The sequence below is a fragment of the Helianthus annuus genome, chromosome 6 (genome assembly GCF_002127325.2).
Source record: "Helianthus annuus cultivar XRQ/B chromosome 6, HanXRQr2.0-SUNRISE, whole genome shotgun sequence".
Lineage (NCBI taxonomy): Eukaryota > Viridiplantae > Streptophyta > Magnoliopsida > Asterales > Asteraceae > Helianthus > Helianthus annuus.
The window spans coordinates 28,383,115-28,404,420 of record NC_035438.2 but is presented as its reverse complement, the minus strand read 5'-3'; the positions used below and the strand labels follow the sequence as shown (position 1 = coordinate 28,404,420).

At 38.8% G+C, this 21,306-nt stretch overlaps 2 protein-coding genes and 1 non-coding gene across 3 annotated transcripts; 1 reads left to right on the top strand and 2 right to left on the bottom strand.

Annotated features, from left to right (window-relative positions):
* Positions 1–2,756: 2,756 nt before the first annotated feature.
* On the bottom strand, positions 2,757–3,437 carry LOC118479527. Its single transcript, XM_035974084.1, has one exon. It carries the CDS (start codon positions 3,435–3,437, stop codon positions 2,757–2,759), a length of 681 nt encoding a protein of 226 aa, XP_035829977.1.
* Positions 3,438–7,596: 4,159 nt separating this feature from the next.
* Positions 7,597–7,703, top strand: LOC118480118. Its single transcript, XR_004861754.1, has one exon. It is a non-coding gene; the product is annotated as a small nucleolar RNA R71 (small nucleolar RNA).
* An 8,346-nt stretch (positions 7,704–16,049) lies between these two features.
* Positions 16,050–17,625, bottom strand: LOC110901781 (probable WRKY transcription factor 40). Its single transcript, XM_022148567.2, has 5 exons — positions 17,537–17,625; positions 17,361–17,420; positions 16,964–17,236; positions 16,739–16,855; positions 16,050–16,485 (listed from the first exon to the last, which is right to left on the bottom strand). Exons 1-5 carry the CDS (start codon positions 17,591–17,593, stop codon positions 16,222–16,224), a joined length of 771 nt encoding a protein of 256 aa, XP_022004259.1. The 5' UTR covers positions 17,594–17,625; the 3' UTR covers positions 16,050–16,221.
* Between the last annotated feature and the right edge of the window lie 3,681 nt (positions 17,626–21,306).

The following is a 21,306-nucleotide window of genomic DNA, read 5'->3' as shown; positions in this document are numbered from 1 at the left end:
AAACCCAACTTTGATAATTGGAATCCTAGGAAACCCTAATTACGATGCAATAAACGAGCCCGAGCTATCGGTCACCCAATCTACCCACCAATAATTAGCTAATAACCTAGCTCACCCTAATCGTCTTTCGAGTCACAAGATGAGGATGCAAGTTTTAATATCGTGATTTTAATTATTAATCAACTTGGTCAATTTCTCAACACAATATTCAACCCGAAAATCCTAAGATAACCGAATTAAATTAAATCCTAAGTCTAGGGGGAATTTCTTCGTGCCTAAACCGCTGAATTTATTGACTAATAACAATCAAAATATACCAACATGCAATATCAAGATTAATATCAAAGAAAGATTATGTAAATCACATCAAATAACCGAAATCATGTCAAATATGCATTACAATCATCTAGTTCATCAAAACCTAGGTAGTTGTGAAGTTTAGCTACTCATAATATTCAATGAAACAACTGAACAAAGTCTGGAAACAACTGAATTCATAGTTCAAGACGAAAAGAAACCGAAAAACTAATGTTTAACGAACCCGAAACGCTCCAAACTCGAACCGAAAGCTTCCAAGACTCTTGCACAGCTTCAAGATGCCTCACAATCGTCCAAGAATGCTCCAATGCCGCCTGTGTTGCGTGAATGATCAAACCCTAATCGGCTGCCTTGGTTTTATAATTTTTTTGCGAAATACGATACCCTTACGAACCGTATGGTTAAAGGCTTGCGGTCCGTAAGGGACTAGGTCAATCCGGGTGCGCGCCTCCTCCTTGCGAACCGTAAAGACCTGGTCTTACGGTCCGTAAAGGGTCCTGTACAGCATTATTTTATTTTTTTCTTGCTTTTCCGACACGTCTTTCCGTGTTCCTTTCGCTGCACCATTTTTCTTCCGTTTTCACCGCGAAATTAGCAGGTTCATCATCAATTCCTGCAAATCCATAATTTAAACAATTAAGTATCCAAATCGCGAGAAAACCACATCCAAAATCATAAGAATGTAAGGAATTTGATACGAAAAATATGTGTAATTATAAACATATCAAACATCCCCACACTTAACCTTTTGCTTGTCCCTAAGCAAAATCCCAAGCAGCATGTCCAACTTAAACACTTTAACAAGAACGCAAATCTCGAACAAGTTATAACGCGAACCACGAAGTCAGCCACCACAAAAGTTTCGGAAGACTTACAACGTTCAAAAGGTGAAGAATCATAACATTTTAACTGAAAACGGGCCTACCTAATCAAGCTTTTCTTACCTTCGAGCAATCAATTATGCAATGTCAATACCCCTCACAATTTCACTCATCTCTCGGCTAATAAATATGTAATTTTGAGTGAACTCTCAAAACCAAACTTTGAAGCAACACTGTCATAAGCTTGTACGTCAATCAGATTTCCAACTATTTGTTAAGATTTAACACGGATCAAGAGGACTTTATTGGGTAGGCAAGGGCTAAGGGTAGGTTATTTTATTCGGAAATAATGGGCTAACATAAATGAACACACGATAAACCGGATAAACACGAAACACATACTAACATATTGGTCATTTTGACCTACAACTTTATTCTATTTTTTTCTCTTTTTTTTTCATTTTTCATTTTTTTTTCAATTTTCGAATTTCTCTTTTTTTTTTTCATTTTTTTTCTTTTTTTTTCATATATAATAATCACATAACACGATCCGGCTATCAAATCACAAACGGGTAACAAACGAATGGCTAGGCTCAAAGTGGTGTATCTAAGGGTAATGATGAAACAGGTCAAACACAAAGGTAACACAAACAAGGTGATCCTAATACCTCTATCATATCCATGTCAAATCCTAACCGAAGGTCTCAAACTGTATTAAAACGCACAAGTTCTAAAGTAATGCAACAAGTTGGTGAACACACATGAAACGAAAGCAGTGAACATATAAAGATGAACATGTACAGGCTCAAATCTCACTATCATGTGGAAAATAAGGGCTACCGATATCGACAATGCACAATCAATCACTCTCCGGCTCAATCCACTATCCTAGGCATCCCGAACCCTTTTACTCCCAAAAACTGATTCAATCAACCTACTATCCCGCAACTTAAAGAAACATGTGCTCTCCGACTCGCAGATTCGACAATTAAACCGCTTTTGACCGACGTTTTGAAAAGGTTTTTTGTTTTCTACGCGCTAAAGGACCGGGACTCACAAAACCAACTCCTTTTTTCGATTTTTTTTATTTTTATTTTTATTTTTTTTTTGATGATTTTTTTTTGACTCAAAACTACCTAAAAAGACGTAGTCTCCCATCCCCACACTTAAAATTTACAACTAAAAATAAATAAGAAAATAAAACCTAAAATAATATACAAAATAAAAAGATAACGAATTGGAAAGGACTTAGCTGGTTAGGATAAAAATCAGTGCCAGCTGCGCGTGTCATCAATCCAAACCCATACACGATCGTATAGCATTTCCTTCGCGATCGGCTTTGACTTTAACTAACAAGCTCGGTAAATGCCTGATATTTGAAAAAGCAGCTCCAAACTCACCCGAATGGAGATTGAGTACGGGTGGTACATATTCAAACCTGCATCAACAAAAACAAGCAAAACCAAAGCAGTACTAACTCTAAAAAAAAACGACAAATACTGACTCAAACCAACTAATTTAGACTCATGTACACAAAAGATAAAAATAAAATAAATACTACTAAAAATCATACAAACTCTACAACTCGGACGAACATCCGAGTACGCAAACCAACTCTCACGTGCTAACAAGCGGGAGGTCAATCACCTCCTCCTCTCGATCCTCTGTCGGTCCCTCGACAAAATGCTTCAATCGATGCCCATTGACCTTGAACCTCTGAACGTCTTCATTCTCAACCTCTATCGTCCCGTACGGAAACACCTGCTTAACCACATATGGTCCGTGCCAACGCGATCTCAACTTTCCCGGGAACAGCTTCAACCGGGAATTGTATAGCAACACTTTCTCCCCATACTTGAACTCCTTCACCTGCTTCAAGTGTTTGTCGTGCAACGCCTTAGTACGCTCTTTATATGCCCACGACTTCTCATACGCCTCATCGCGCACCTCCTCTAACTCGTGCATCTGAAGAAACCGGTTCTTACCCGCAGCTGGCAAGTCAAGATTGACTGCCTTCAGTGCCCAGTATGCACGATGCTCTAGCTCCACCGGTAGATGACACGCTTTCCCATAAACTAACCTAAAGGGTGTGGTCCCAATAGGTGTCCGATAAGCAGTACGGAAAGCCCACAGAGCGTCATCCAACTTCTCGGACCAATCAATACGACTGTTTCCGACAGTTTTCTCCAAGATCCTCTTAATCCCCCTATTCGAATTTTCCACCTGCCCACTTGTTTGTGGATGATAGGCCGTCGAAAGCCGATGGGTGACCCCATTGTGTTTCAAGACCTTCTCCATCTGTGAATTGCAAAAGTGGGTGCCTCGATCAGATATCAAGGACTTCGGTGTCCCAAACCTAGCAAACAACCTCCTCAAGAATCTCACAACAACCCTCGCGTCATTCGTAGGCAAGGCCTCTGCCTCCACCCACTTAGAAACATAATCCACTGCGACTAGGATGTATCAGTTCCCCCTCGACATGGGGAACGGGCCCATAAAATCGATACCCCAAATATCAAAGACCTCAACCACCTGAATGGGGTTTTGGGGCATCTCATTACGGGATGAGATATTTCCTGTCCTCTGACAGGCATCACAACTTCGCACAAACTCATGTGCGTCCCTAAAGATGGTCGGCCAATAAAAACCCGCATCAAACACACGTTTGGCGGTATAAGCAGCACCATAATGGCCACCGGTCGGTCCCTCATGACAATGTCGCATAATGCTGCGCGAATCGGACCCAAACACGCATCTCCTAATAACCTGGTCCGCACCGATCCTAAACAAGTACGGATCCTCCCAAATGTAGTGCTTGACATCCGCAAAGAATTTCTTCTTTTGCTGATACGTCATGCCCTCCACAAGGTCACCTGTAGACAGGTAATTCGCCAGATCAGCGAACCAGGGAAAGCCTTCCTCGTGGGCTTTCAAAAACATCAACGCCTCATGGGGAAAATCATCCCCAATCCTGTCCTCCCGAGTCTTCTCTATCTCGGGGCTCTCTAATCTCGACAGATGATCAGCAGCAACGTTCTCAGCCCCCTTTTTGTCCCTAATCTCTAGATCAAACTCCTGAAGCAGCAAAATCCATCGAATAAGCCTAGGCTTCGCATCCTTCTTCGCAAACAAGTACCGAAGAGCCGCATGATCCGTGAAAATAATAGTCTTTGACAGCACAAGATAGGAACGGAATTTGTCGCACGCGAATACGACTGCCAGCAACTCCTTCTCTGTCGTGGTGTAATTTTCTTGGGCGTCGTTTAGGGTCTTGCTAGCGTAGTAAATGGGATGAAAGTGTTTCTCCCTACACTGCCCTAGAACGGCCCCAACAGCAAAGTCGCTGGCATCGCACATGATCTCAAATGGGAGGCTCCAATCGGGAGCAATCAAAATGGGAGCACTCACTAACCTCTCCTTAATCAACTCGAAGGCCCTCAAACACTCATCGTCGAATACGAATGGCCTATCCTTCTCTAGCAGCTGGGTCATCGGGCGAGCAATTTTCGAGAAGTCGCGAATGAAACGGTGGTAGAATCCCGCATGACCCAAGAAACTCCTAATCGACTTCACAGAAGTAGGCGGCGGGAGCTTGGAAATAACATCAACCTTGGCTTGATCAACCTCAAGCCCCGCCTGTGAAATCTTGTGCCCTAGCACAATCCCCTCTCGAACCATAAAATGACACTTCTCCTAGTTAAGCATCAGGTTCGTCTCCTCACATCGAGTAAGCACACGCTCGAGATTACGCAAACAATGATCGAAGGAACTCCCAAACACAGAAAAGTCATCCATGAACACCTCCATGGAGTCCTCGATCAACTCGTGAAAGATCGCCACCATACAGCGCTGAAATGTGGCTGGAGCGTTACACAACCCAAATGGCATGCGTCGATACGCGAAGGTGCCAAAAGGGCATGTAAATGTGGTCTTTTCCTGATCCTCTGGTGCAATAGGGATCTGGAAATAACCTGAGAATCCATCAATAAAGCAATAGAACTGCTGTCCTGACAGTCGCTCCAGCATCTGATCAATGAATGGCAAAGGAAAGTGATCCTTGCGCGTGGCATCATTGAGTCTGCGATAATCTATGCAAACTCGTCAGCCGGTGACGGTCCGGGTGGGTATCAACTCATTCCTATCGTTGACGACCACTGTCATACCCCCCTTCTTGGGGACCACCTGGACGGGACTCACCCATGCAGAGTCCGAAATCGGGTAAATCAGTCCTGCATCCAGCAACTTAATCACCTCTTTCTTCACAACCTCCTGCATATTAGGGTTTAGCCTTCTCTGAGGCTGAACCACCGGCTTGAACTCCTCTTCCATCAAAATCTTGTGCGTGCAAAACGAAGGGTTAATACCCTTGATGTCCATCAGCTTCCACGCAATAGCCTGCTTGTGCTCTCTCAAAACACTCATCAGCTTCTTCTTCTCCTCCTCCGTCAATCCAGCAGAAATGATGACGGGTAACTGCGATCCCTCGCCCAAGAATGCGTACTCTAGATGAGACGGTAACTCCTTCAACTCCAGGGGCGGGGGTGCCTTAACAGACGGTCTCTCCTTCGGAATCTCTTCCTCCTCGATAACCTCAAACACCTCGAATCTAGGGGAAGGCTCGGTAGCCTGCAACAGAGGGTCCTGCTCAACATCTAACTCAGTGACCTCACTCCCCTGATCATCCATACTAGCATCATGCGTATCAGACGCATCTCTCCCACAAATCTCGCTGAGAAGGCCACCCACATGTGACATAAGAGTATCGATAAAGTATAGAGTGTCATCATGCTGCTGGGTATGCCTCATAGAACGCTGAATGTCGAATGTGACCTCATCCTCATCTACTCGAAGAGTCAACTTGTCGTCGTACACGTCAATGAGTGCTCGTGCCGTGGCAAGGAATGGACGACCTAATATCAGTGGGACCTCAGAGTCCTCGTCCATGTCAAGGATGACGAAGTCAACTGGAAACACGAATTTGTCGACCTTCACCAACATGTTCTCCACGATGCCCCTAGGAAACTTCACCGATCGATCGGCGAGCTGAATACTCATGCGCGTAGGGGAAGGCTCTCCTAGGTCAAGCTTAGCGAAAATGGAATAGGGCATGAGATTTATGCTAGCACCTAGGTCAGCAAGCGCATTGCTGACAGTAAGATTCCCAATCAGACATGGGATGGTAAAGCTACCAGGATCAGTCATTTTCTTTGGCAGCTTGTTCTGCACGACAGCAGAACACTCCTCACTCAGGGTGACAGTCGAAAGATCCTCTAATTTCTTCTTATTCGTAAGAAGATCCTTCAAAAACTTTGCATACTTTGGCATCTTCGCCAAAGCCTCGACGAGCGGGATGTTCACGTGTAACTTCTTCAGCATCTCCATGAAACGACCATACTGCTCCGCGTCCTTACCCTTCACTAACCTACCAGGGTAAGGGGGTGTCGGCTTGTACACCCTCATCGGCTCCTTCTCTGCATCCTTCTTCTCTACTGGAGACCCGCTGGACTGTGCTGTACTTGCTGGGCGCAGCCTAGGGTGCACTTTGCCAGCAGGGGTCTCCATCTCAATCACCTCGTCGACCTCCGGGTCCTCATCGACTACCGGCTCGACCTCTACAGCTCCTCGACCACTCCTCGTAGTAACAGCCTTTGTAGTGGCATTTGGATTACCCTCAATGCTACTAGGGAGACCACCAGGGGGTCTCTGACTCAACTTCTCTGACATCGCACCTACAGTCCTCTCAAGATTCTGGAAAGCCATGCTCTGATTCTTCATGAAAGTCTCATGCTCCAAGAATCGCGACTGGTTCTCCTGATGTCGTGCCTCCTCTCTGGTCATGAACTGAGTCAGTAACTGTGTCTGCTGAACCAGGGTCTCTTGATGCTGCTTCATTGTCTCCTGGTTCTGCCTCAGCATCTCCTCCAACGTGGGGCTTTTATTCGTACCCGAACTCGATCCTGCTCCTGCGTCCTGAAACAAGTTCTGACGCTGCTGAAACCCCGGTGGGTGGTTGTTCTTCCAACTGAAATTCGGGTGGTTCCTCCAATTCGAATTGTAACGCTCCCCAAAATTTCCCTGATTTCGATTTCCCACAAACTCTACCTGCTCTGGTGTCTCAGTAGGGGCAATAGGACACGCGGTCGTGTCATGCCTACCAGTGCATATCTCGCATAGCTGCTCCTTCTGTGCCTTCATATCACTCACCTGCTGCTTCAAAGCATCAATCTGTGCTTGCATCCTGGTGACCTCATCGACCTTGTGCACTCCTCTATGTGTAGTGGATGAATCTCTAGACTCAGGAAACTCGTAGCTACTTATCGCTATATCCTCGAACATATCCATGCACTCATCAGGTGTCTTGGCGGTCAGAAGATTGCCACCGGCAGTAGTGTTCAGCATATTCCTCGTAGTGGGCGTCACTCCATGATAGAACCTCTCAATTAAAGCCCAATCCTCAAATCCGTGATGAGGACACTTGAGTAATAACTCCTTGAAACGCTCCCATGTCTCGTAGAATGAATCTCCCTCCTTTTGACGAAACTCTTGGATCATGCTCCTCAGACGAGCGGTTTTGGAAGGAGGGAAATACTTACCTAAGAATTTTTCTTTCATACCGGCCCAAGTAGTAATGGATCCCGCAGGAAGGGATTCCAACCAAGCATGGGCGCGGTCAGCGAGCGAGAATGGAAATAGGCGCAGCTTGCAGGCATCCTCGGTGACACCTTGCTCCTGGAACGTATCGCAGATAGCTGAAAAGCGCGAGACATTCGGGTCCTCAGAAGGTAGTCCATGGAATTGGATGGTGTTCGTAACCATCGTGATGATCTGGGGTGGAATCTGCCAGCGATTAACCCCGATAGCGGGTCGGCTAATGCTGGAACGAGCATTGGCCGCGTTTGGCCTGGCGTAGTCTGCGACGACTCTCCTAGCTGGGGCTTCGTTGTCACCCATAGTAGAAGCAGAAGATGAAGTGTGTACCTGACTAGCTCGGGAAATGCGAAGGCGCTCGTGGAAATCTCGCTCGGGCTCAGACGAAGCAGCAAATGAAGGTGGCCCCTGTGAACGAGTGTGGTGCATACAATGAAGAAAACTACTTAAACAAAGACTAAAGGAAATCTAACCCTAAAGGCACAAATTGCAAGCAAAAGGCACCTAAAGGCAATGAAAATCTATGAAAGCAAATAAACAAATAAATAGATGACTCGGGTCGTTCTCTAAAGTGCCAGTGTCCCCGGCAACGGCGCCAAAAACTTGATGTGTGAAAATGTGTATATTAAATTCGAACAAGTTTTAAAAATGGAATCACAACCTAAACCACACACAATCGGCAAGTGCACCGGTCGCAGTGTAGTGTAGATGGCAAGACCGGATATCAATCCGTGGACATTATATGCAAACTCTAGATACTGAACCTCTATCGAATAAGTAGTCAAATTTTTAGATTTGTTTTGAGTGATTTTGAATAATTAATTAACAACTAAAATAAGCAAGAAAACGTAGGAAACAAAACGAGCAAACGAAGCAAACACGCGAGCAAATTGTGATCAAATATATATGAGATAAAGGCTACCTAGGTGTCGAATCCCTAGAATCATGCAATGCTAACGTGACAATGATAACGGTTAAATATCTATTTCCCTCGATTGACCCCCCGCTAGAGATGTCCCAAACAAGAAAGCAAGACTAAATGTGAAGTGCTAGAACGAATAGGCTCGAGCTATCGATACCAAATCCTACGAAAATAGAATCCTTTTGACCTCAGAGACAATAATGTTGAGAGAGAATCCCACAATCGCAAAGCAAACCCAACTTTGATAATTGGAATCCTAGGAAACCCTAATTACGATGCAATAAACGAGCCCGAGCTATCGGTCACCCAATCTACCCACCAATAATTAGCTAATAACCTAGCTCACCCTAATCGTCTTTCGAGTCACAAGATGAGGATGCAAGTTTTAATATCGTGATTTTAATTATTAATCAACTTGGTCAATTTCTTAACACAATATTCAACCCGAAAATCCTAAGATAACCGAATTAAATTAAATCCTAAGTCTAGGGGGAATTTCTTCGTGCTTAAACCGCTGAATTTATTGACTAATAACAATCAAAATATACCAACATGCAATATCAAGATCAATATCAAAGAAAGATTATGTAAATCACATCAAATAACCGAAATCATGTCAAATATGCATTACAATCATCTAGTTCATCAAAACCTAGGTAGTTGTGAAGTTTAGCTACTCATAATATTCAATAAAACAACTGAACAAAGTCTGGAAACAACTGAATTCATAGTTCAAGACGAAAAGAAACCGAAAAACTAATGTTTAACGAACCCGAAACGCTCCAAACTCGAACCGAAAGCTTCCAAGACTCTTGCACAGCTTCAAGATGCCTCACAATCGTCCAAGAATGCTCCAATGCCGCCTGTGTTGCGTGAATGATCAAACCCTAATCGGCTGCCTTGGTTTTATAATTTTTTTGCGAAATACGATACCCTTACGAACCGTATGGTTAAAGGCTTGCGGTCCGTAAGGGACTAGGTCAATCCGGGTGCGCGCCTCCTCCTTGCGAACCGTAAAGACCTGGTCTTACGGTCCATAAAGGGTCCTGTACAACATTATTTTATTTTTTTCTTGCTTTTCCGACACGTCTTTCCGTGTTCCTTTCGCTGCACCATTTTTCTTCCGTTTTCACCGCGAAATTAGCAGGTTCGTCATCAATTCCTACAAATCCATAATTTAAACAATTAAGTATCCAAATCGCGAGAAAACCACATCCAAAATCATAAGAATGTAAGGAATTTGATACGAAAAATATGTGTAATAATAAACATATCAGCAGCGTATTGGTCTCTACTCACCGTATTACTTTATTCACGTGCCCTAGACAACATCGTATCAGTGTCAAATCAGTCTGTCAATACGGTGCGTATTGATCAATACGCACCCTATGTTAGACTGATTTGACATGGTACTAGGTTTGACTGTCTGGTCGTGTACCTACCACTTATATACGCTGCGTATTGGTCAATACGCAGCGTATTTAGGTAACCCTATACGCTGCGTGTTGACCAATACGCAGCGTATGCAAACCCTAATTGTGCAGATAGCCTGACTTGGTGTGCAAATAGTGAGAGCCTTATGGTAATCATTCAGGACGTACCTCAAGTCCTCATTTGTTCATTTAGTTTGTTATGTAATAATTTATTTACCTTTTTATATTTAACATCTACCAAAGATATTACATGGCACAATGGGTGTAGGCGTCTAAACCGGATCGATGAACACAACAGTAATATGAAATCATGATAAACAAACAAACGATTGACAAAGAACATATTTGTATTATTGATTTGTATATGTACGAATGATTATAATGGGTTAATGGTGATGTCGATGGCCTATTTATACGTCACGAAAACCTATTTGGAACGTAGGAGTTTGATTTTTTTAACGGCAAATTTCTTTTATTCCTGTCGTCTGTGGGACTTGAACTCAAGACCTCCCCCTCCCAAGGTGTTTAAAGGCTTTGCCTTTGCCAATGGACCACCACCCCATTGGTCTAACGAGATATCAAGATCGGTATTAATTACTACAATGGAAGACACAAGCTTCTGCCAGCAGATCAGGGCAACAAAGTTTTACCTTGTATTGTAATACTGGTTATGTATTACTTTACATTAGCTCTTTTTTTCACACATCTATGTATGTAAAAAAAAACCACTTTATCGTTCATCCTTCGTAAATACCTAATGGCATTCTCGATCTAATCCCTTCACATCCTTAAGTCCAAGGGTTGTTATGTAATTAGTAGATAATTAGTATGATGTACATAGAGTAGTTAAATAAGTGCAAGGAGCAGAAGCGACTAAACGAAAGATTGCAACCAACATCATAAGGGAACAGGGCCGGCCCAAGGGTAAGCGAAATGAGGCTTGGGCCACCAAAACTATAGGGCCTCCACAATTTGTTGAAACCGCAGTCCATTTATAAAACATTTAGGGTGTGTGTTATCAACAGATTGATGGTTGGTAGTGTAGTGGTTTTGTGTATGTATGGATGTTGGTGAGACTCGGGTTCGAATCCTTGGTTCACAATTTTTTTTCTTGTTTTTAAATTTTAACACAATCTTTTAAATAATTACACTTGGGCCCTTCAAGTTTAACTTTCAATCACATACATTTTTTGGGAAAAAGGCCACAAGATTTTACTTCGCCTTAGGCCACCAAAATGGTTGAGCCGGCCCTGTAAGGGAATCGACATTCCCTGGAGACGCAACGATTCAAATTGGTGCCAAGCATCAGACATCATCAAGAGATACATCGATTCATCAAGAGACGCAATCGTTTAGACGCACCTCTTCGATTAGTATAAATAGGCTTAATATTTGATTTGTATTTCAATTCATGTATTCAAAACATTCAGATTATATATAAGTTCTTTATTTGTTTCATTCATTCATTCTAGAGGGCAAAGATCAAATCTTGGCAACAATTGGCATCAAAGCATCAGGCTCTAGACACCGGAATCGCAAGGCAAAGAAGACCGCAAGAATCAATTCGCGATCACAGGTTTCAATTTTCATTTTTTAATTCACAATCAATTTTGGTTCTAGGATCGAACCATGGTTTTCGGAATCAAGGTAGGGTTTTGGTTTTGGTTTTGGTTTCGGGTTATAATGCGAATAAGATAGTTACAAAATTTGGTGGTTTCGATCGCGGGTTTAAGATTAGAAGGTTTACCGAATTCAAGGAAATTAAGTTTCATTAGTATAGGGATTCGTATTGGTGGTTAGGATTTTTTTAGAAACGAGAAAGTAAAGGTTGTTTGATTACAAGTTTTTTGTTAAAGTGAAAATCGTTCGATCAGTAATCATGTTGAATTAACAAATTTTAATATAAAAGGTATGAAGTTCTCTTTCTCAATTTCAATGCCCAATTTTGAAACTTATAAATTACACCGTTTGGGCAATTCACATAAAAACCATTAGAAGTGAATGGACTTTGGGAAACGATTGAAGCGTCAGAAAATACACAACCAAATGTAAAGAAAGATAAGTTAGGAATCACATATTTTATTCCAAGCAATACCAGAAGATGTTGTATTGCAAGCTGCAAGTTGTAAAATTGCAAAGAAAATTTGGAACACGTTGAAACAAGACAAATTGGTGTTGATCGGGTACAAAAGGCTTATTTGCATATACTCATGTTATAATTTGAGTTATTGCAAATGAAGGAGGATTACAATGTGGATTCTCTCTTCACAAAGATAAACAATGTTGTTACAAGGGCAAGTGAAATTGGGACGACACTGAATCAATCGTACCCGACTCGGGTACGCAAACTTCTAAACGTTGTGCTAGATAGATTGACTCAGACTGTCGCCTCTGTGGAACAATACTCTGATCTGGATATAATGACGCTAGAAGAACAATTCAGAAGACTTATGATTTATAAAGAGAGACTTAGGTTAAAGAAAGGAAGCCCAGGAGATAGCCAAGACAGATTGTTGTTTACAGATCAAGACAACAATTCTGGTAGAGGAGACAGTTTGGAAACCGCGGGCGTGGCAGATTCAACAAACCGCGTGGAAATTGGACAGACAATAAAGACAAGCAAAGCACTAAGAATGACGGTCTTCATACAAGCCTAGAGGTGTAAATTCTAGGAATTGGAGGAAGTTCGCGAGAAACCAAATAGATCCAAGCAAGATCTAGTGCTACAAGTGTCAAACGTTTGGACACTTTTAGAGGGACTGTCCCCAGAATGAAGCTATACAGGAACATTCAAATCTTGGAGAAGAAGATCAAGTACAAACGTTGTTGAAGATAATTAGAGAAGACAATGAAGTTAGTTTTACTAAATGAAGAAAGCATAGAATCAATAAGGTATGCCATAGAAGACGAAAGTCTATGGTACTTAGACTATGGAACAAGTAACCACATGACAGGTGTGCGAAGTCACTAGATGAAAAGGTGACTGGACAAGTACGTTTTGGTGACGGGTCGCATGTAGAGATTAAAGGCATAGGTTCAATACTACTGGAATGTCAGAATCAAGAATAGAGAATTATTTCTCAAGTGTATTACATTCCAAGTCTAAAAAGAAACATATTGAGCCTTGGACAAATCATATAATTTGGTTGCAAAGTGATTATTGACGAGATCTACTACCACTTCGTGATAGAAATAGAAAGTTACTAATGCGAGTAAGGAGAATGAAGAACATGCTATACAAAGTCAAGTTGAATATTAGAAAGCCAATCTGCCTGCTCTTAAACATTGAAGATTTAGCATGATTATGGTACGCAAGGTTAGGCCCTTTACACTTTGAAGAATGCATAGAATCAATAAGGTATGCCACAGAAGATGAAAGTCTATGGTACTTAGACCACGGGGGCAAGTAACCACATGACAGGTGTGCGAAGTTACTTTAGAGAATTAGATGAAAAGGTGACTGGACAAGTACGTTTTGGTGACGGGGTCGCATGTAGAGATTAAAGGCATAGGTCAATTATACTGGAATGTCAGAATCAAGAACAGAGAATTATTTCTTAAGTTTATTACATTCCAAGTCTAAAAAGCAACATATTGTGCCTTGGACAAATCATAGAAATTGGTTGCAAAGTGATTATGGACGGAGATCTACGACCACTTTGTGATAGAAATAGAAAGTTACTAATGCGAGTCAGGAGAATGAAGAACAGGCTATACAAGGTCAAGTTGAAGATTGGAAAGCCAATTTGCTTGCTCTCAAACACTGAAGATTTAGCATGATTATGGTACGCAAGGTTAGGCCATTTACACTTTGATGATATTAAAGAAATGACTCGAAAGAACTTGGTACAGGGAATTCCTCAAATAAGTCATGCTGGTCAAATCCGTGACGCATGTTTATTAGGAAAACATAGTAGGATACCATTTCCAAATCAGGAAAAATTCAGATCTTTAAAACCTCTGGATTTTGTGTATGGAGATTTGTGTAGTCCTATATCCCCACCAATACATGTTGGGAAGAAGTACATATTCCTACTTGTAGATGATTGCACTCGCTACATGTGGCATATCTACTAACTTCCAAGGACCAAACATTTGAATATTTCAATGAGTTCAAAGAAAAGGTAGAGACAATGAAATAAACCAAGTTAAAGATGCTAAGGACAAACAAAGGAGGAGAATTCACATCGAATGAATTCAACCAATACTATAAGATGATGGCATAGCAAGGCAGCTTACAGCGCCATATTCCCCACAACGACATGGAGTAGTAGAAAGACGAAACAAGACAATGTTATCCCCTACTCGTAATATGTTAAAGGCAATGAACATGCCATGGAACTTTTGGGGTGAAGCGGTATGACATGCAATATACATACTAAATAGGGTTCCAATGAAAGCCTTGGTGAACAAGACACCATATGAAGCATTAAAAGGAAGAAAACCAAAACTGGAACATCTATAGGTTTTTGGCTGCACTGCATATGCTAAGGTATTGCCACTCCAACTCAAGAAGTTAGATGATAGAAGCAAGCATATGGTATATATTGGGATTGAAGAAGGATCAAAGGTGTTTAGATTATATGATCCAGCAAAGAAGAAGATATGTGTTAGTAGAGAAGTAAAGTTCATGGAAGGTCAACCATGGAACTGAAGTACTTACATGGAAGGGGTAGATTCAGGAAACCCGAACAGACAAACTTCGTCATACAAGAAAAAGACGACCCACCAGAGTTAGAAGAAGGCGCACCAAGTAGTCCTGAAAATAGTGGGCCACACCATGAAGATGCAGGAGTGGATCAATCAGAAAACACTCCAGACTACTATGTAACTCCGCCAACCTATTCGTACAATCCAAACTCATCAGTACAACCAGGAATATTAGGGACACTCCAGTACGACTAAGAAGTCTTGACAAATTATATGATGAGATAGAGGAAATTCACGTAGATCCACATGAATTATTACTTGCTGAAGAAGAGCCAAGGAATTACAAAGAAGCATCCATTGACAACAAATGGATTGAGGCAATGAAGGTTGGGTTAGGATTAAAGTGAGTATTCAAGACCAAGAAAGATGCAAATAGAAAAATCATTAGACACAAAGCAAGACTGGTAGCAAAATGTTACGTCCAACAACATGGGATATATTTTGATGAAATATTTGCAGCAATGGCACACATCAAGACAGTTCGTCTAATGTCAGCTTTAGCAGCATATCATGGTTGGGAAGTATATCATCTAAATGTCAAGTCTAATTCCTACATGGAGATCTCAAAGAGAAGGTCTATGTCTCACAACCAGAAGGATTCATAAAGCCAGGAGATGAAGGAAAGGTTTACAAACTATCAAAAGCACTACATGGATTGAGGCAAGCATCTGTTGCCCGTTTTTGAACTAGTGTCGTTTTCCTAGTGTTGTAAGACATGTTTACTGCAAACCAATTGTTAATTCAACTGCTTTAGGTTGTCTTCTTCACATGATGTGAGTTGTTTATTTCCAAGGTTAGCTCCAATAGTAATTGTTGGCCTACTTTCGATCAATCACAAATAACACGGTTTTTGGTTACCACCCCGGAAAACTATTCTTTTATTAATATACTGAGCTCGACCACGAAACAAACTACATAGTATTCATTTACCATAACATAACTTAAAGTTCATTTAAATAAACAAATAAACCTAACAGATAAATCTAAACAATTCAGATCTAATATTTATCATAACATATAACTTAAAGTTCATTTAAATAAACAAATAAACCCAACCGATAAATCTAAACAATTCGCATAATTAATCACCAAGAGACCCGAAGAAATTTTTCAAAGATTTGATTTTGCTTTATGAGAAGAATGACATAATTAATCACCATTAAAGATGTAATCATCTATAGAGAAGACAATAGATTATGAAGATGCAAACTGATTTATGATCAACCGAGTCTCTTAAATGTACAATGAAGCTCCAACTAACCAATACACAAACAGACCGACCTACCAATCCTTATTGACATTATTGATCACATAAGTTGAAATTTCAATGAAGAATCTGTAAACACTATCTAGTTCCTTTGGCATACTTTTAAAACGTTTCGACTTCCAGAATCTTGGAGGAAATGGCAGCAGCAAGTTCTGAAGTGAAATTAGGGTCTTTACTTAGATAAGTAGCCATTTGTTCCACCAAAACTTCATCAAGTTTTGGGGAGTCGACCCTTCTTTCGCTTGTACTTAAAATCTCAGATTCGTGGGCTAAAGCATATCTTACCTCTTGCATAGTGCTTCTATGGTTATGTTCTCCTTCATAGGTTACCATTACAACACCATTATCATCCATACTTCTTTGCACCTAGAACCAACATTGTGTTTAGTCAGTGTTAGCTGATTTTATTATTTATTATAGTTATTATTATTTGATTTATCATTCATCTATAAGTTTTGTTTGTTAGTCATTGTTCAACCACTAGTTTGAATAGTACGATAGTTATTAACGTTTTATCATTAGTTAGTTAGCTTTATCATTAACAAGTTACTTTTATCTTTATCTAGTTCTTCGTACTCATCCATCTTTCAGTTCTTTTGAATTCTTTCAAGATGTTTACCTTCTTCTTCACTGGGCAGGTTGGTGCAAAAGAACACTTATAGTAAGCTCTAGGTGATGGGTTATCTCTTGTCACCTTTTGTCCATACTTTCTCCACTGGTATCCATCCTTGACTACCTTCAAAATGAACAAAACAATCCTTTCAATACAATTCATGCTTCCAAAATCACATAAAGGAGTGTTTTGTTTAATAGTTACGCGTGTTCAAGAAAGAGAGAAGAGTACCAGGCTTTTATCGGACGGATCTACGGGTACATAAACTATTTTAGTACCCGACCTTGGTAGTTTGTCGTTCGGCATCTTCCACAAGCTTTGTTGAACTGTCTCTTCAAATTTTCTTTTCTTGGGACTACACTCTAATTCTTCTTTGTCATGCATTAGTTTCTTGACTTGAGCATTTAGAGAGTTATACATGTCCCATGCAACACTAAGACTCTCCTTTAGCTTCATATTTTCTTTACTTATTCGACTTAACTCCTCAACCGAAGGATCATCAGCCTGCAGTCGATACATACACCATACCATACCTTAATACAATTACCAAGAAACCGAAACAAACACTCCTCTTTCGTGTTATTAAAAGAAGTTTCAAGCATGTATAACTAATTAAATAACCACGAACCTCTTTTACAAACGAATGATCTTCGTCGTCGTCGTCAAGATTAAAAATGACTTCATTGACCTTAATTATAGAAGGTAAAATAATTGTAATTCAAATGCTAATTATATATGTATCACATGTAGTACATTTGTATGTATGTATGTATTGATTAGGTCAGTAACTAATTATGTACTTACAGGGGTATCATCAGTTGGGCAAAATAGAGTAAGATTGAGATCTAAGGTGGCCACCATTGGTGCTGGTTTGAAGTTTGAAGGACTGTGAAAGTTATTGAAGGAGAAACCCACAAGGGTGACGGTTCTTATAGAAAGTAAACGAGATCGGAAGTCAAAAGTCTTGGTCTTTTAGTTTGTTTTGGTGCATGTACATGTGAAGTGAAACTTCGTAGAAAGGGATTTGCCATTTAGAAGAATTTAATTACTGGTTGGAATTTTCAATTCATGAGTAATGATTTCTCAGTTGGATAACGATATAGTCTTGTGTTTGAATTATCACTGATTATATTAAAACACCAAGCTAATGAATACTTTTTGGTTAGTTAAGAAATTGCCATATGACAACTTTTTTTTTTATCGTTTTTTTCTTTACGGTTCGGTATTGGTACCAAATTGGTACTTAAAATCTTTTGGTTTGGGAAATTCGGTACCAGTACCTAGTACCATTTGCTCATCTCTGACAACATCATTACCATACAATTTTTTTGTTGATTTTCTTTTGGTTATATTTTAGTGTTTTTTTCTATATTTTCTTTTTATTCTTGTCAGCGGTTCTGTACGCAACGCTTGTATTGATTTCAAAACACATGTAAACACAGACTACATAACAAAAGAAGTTCGCCGCAACAAGGCGACGGTGATAAACCTAATTTTTTGAAAAGATTGTGTGTTTTGAATAAAAGTTAAAAAAAAATAAAATTACTGAAATAGACAAGTTGAATTTGACTTTTCTAGAATGGACACACTTTTTTGTCTTTAACAAAATAGTAAAGTTAGCCGGCCAGCACCGGCTAACTCCAGCTAAAGGTGGCTAAACATGAATTTTGTGTCGAAAAATACCGACTGAGATTTATTCGTAAGCCTTATGTGTTCTTTCTAACTAGTCTAAACACTTTAAAAAGTTGAAAAATTGTGTTTATTTTGAAAAAGTCTTGGTCAATATCGTCTATTTTAGTAATTTTTCTTAAAAATGTAAATGTGAACAATTAGATGATCAAACATGGACCAATCAGAAAGAACTATTCAGCTAAATTGCTAATCCTTATAGTATAAATATAAATTTTAAAAAGACTTTTTTTCTTAATTTTCAGTGTAATCGGAATTTTCAGGCCGGACTTTTATCTTTCAAGGTCCATCTCATTAATCTCATAATTTTCAAGATGTATAAAGTCAGATTTAAGAACTACATCTAGACTAGAAATCATATAAACATATTAGTTATCCATACCTTTCTCCAATATACACATTTTTTTAAATAGAAAAAAAAACTTGTTGTACTTACTTCTAGAATAAATTACTTTTATATAGATACTAGGTTAGAATCCCGTGTATTACACGGGTTGAATAAATGTAATTTTAAATTAAAACAGTTATTCTTTAAAAATCTCGTTTATTACAAGGGTTGAACAAATGTAATTTTATATATTAAATAATAAAAAATTATATCTCTAAGAACCCCATGTATGTATTGTACTGAATAACTGTAATTTTATATACCAAATAATAAAAACCCGTGTATTGTACGGGTTGAATAAAACTAATTATATATACTACATAATAAAAAAAAGGTATATTTTTAAAAACACTGTGTATTACACGTGTTAAATAAATGTAATTTTGTAACCTTGTATATTACACGGGTTGGATAAATGTAATTTTATAAACTAAATAATAAAAAAGTTATATCTTTATAAACCCCGTGTATTATATAGGTTCAATAAATCCATTATATATACTAAATCATTATCATCATCATCATACTCAGTAAATCCCATCAATAGCAAAGCTAAGGTAGGGTCTGAGAATGGTAAGATGTAGACAGCTTTACCTCTACCCCGTAGGAATAGAGAGGCTGCTTTCAGTGAGAGCGCAGACTCGATAGTAGTTTTTGCATCAAGCCTTGGATATAATGCACATAACACTCAACAATCGGGACAAAAACCGATTAGTGCATGGTCCCTTTTTGTCTTTCTACTATCAACGCCACCACATGATGATGATGCATGATTAACTGTCCTCCGCTTATAACGTTATTTTCACAAACTTAATAAAATTATGTTAAAATTAGTGCAATTTCATTTTTGCCCTCCGAGCGTCCACACATATATACATTATATGCGCATACCGCAAACGGGGCGAATCTATACTATATTGGATTCATTTAAAAAAGTATAAATTTGGTTCGGTCTAATTCGAATCAAGTCATAAACTTGGTTAAGTTTAATTTGAATTGATTAGAACCCCAATTTGGAAAATCTAAAACAGAATTATATTATAAGCTTCTCTTACTAATTAGTGTTTTTTAAAGTTTGATCTAATTTCTAATAAGTTATTTTGTATATTTTGTTTGTACTTTAAATTTGTTATATGAGTGTATTATTGTTTTTTAAGTTTAAGATTATTGTTTTGTGCTATTATTTAAAAAATCTTTAATTTATAATTTAAATTTGAAGATAATATATTATTAGATTAAACAGAATTATTCTATCCGACATTCAAAGTAAGATAAGATTTAATATTAATTGATTATTTTTTATTTAATTGATTGATATAAGATAAGTATGAAAATGTAGGAAATTAAAACATAGACGTCTTCAATGAGTGACACGTGTCCCAAAGTTGGTTTCTTTTATTATATAGTATAGATAGATGTAATTTCAAGGGTTTTTTTTATATAGATATATAATATACTTTCAAGGTTCATTTTTTTATAAGTTAGACATGTAGACGCAATAATTCAATAGTTAGATTTTCCCTTATATCATGTACACACTTGAAAACAAATAAATTTGATTATCAATCATATATTTTCCTTTTTCTTCCGGATAAAACGTCACATTAAACTATGTTTAATTCGTCACATGTGATTACATCATCGGTAATTGCAAGACAAGCTTCCTGTAACTAACATTAAAAGTCTATGCAAGAAAATAATTTTAAATGCGTGGAAATTATGAAGAAAGAATCCTGTGGTTTATAGCTAACTAGGCTATCACCCGCGAACATCGCGGGGTAGAAAAAATTTATATTTGGATTAAAGAAATAATACATAAGTAATACTTATAAACTAATGAGTGGATTTTTTCCTTTAGTAACAAATATTTTTTTTTCGGTTTGAATAATATTCACAATTGGCGTCCATGTGTGTTTAAAGGTTTCAGTTAGAATTATTAACTTTTTACATGGGGTAACGGCATGAGGAAAGTTTGTTCGCTTTGTTATTATTTTAAAATGCTTTTATTGCAGAAAGTTTACAAAAATAAGTTAGAAGTAATGGGTCGTTTAAAATGTTTGGTGAATGTATTTTTTTTGGTTCGCCTTCTATTGAATCAATTTGGGCAATCATGTCTTCGGCTCCAAATGATTATTTTGAAACCTTCTACAGGCAAAATAAAAAGGTTTTTTCATAATGGCCCAACTTCCCTTTGACTCACACAAAATATGTTATGCAATTTATGTTGCTTTGTGATAGTTATGTATTAGTGAAATAACTTAACACAATAAATGGAAACAATAAGAAATCGTTTAAAAAAATACTATACTCTTATGAATATGTGAAATGTTATTCAAGTAGTGTTTCAATAAAATTATAAGTGACTGAGGTTACTTACTGTTAGTAAACACCAACATATGTAAGGTGATATGATAAAAAATAACTAATAACAACCATTCTAGTAATAACAACAATTCAAGTAATTTTTAGTACACCTATTAGAATGAAAATTCAATTC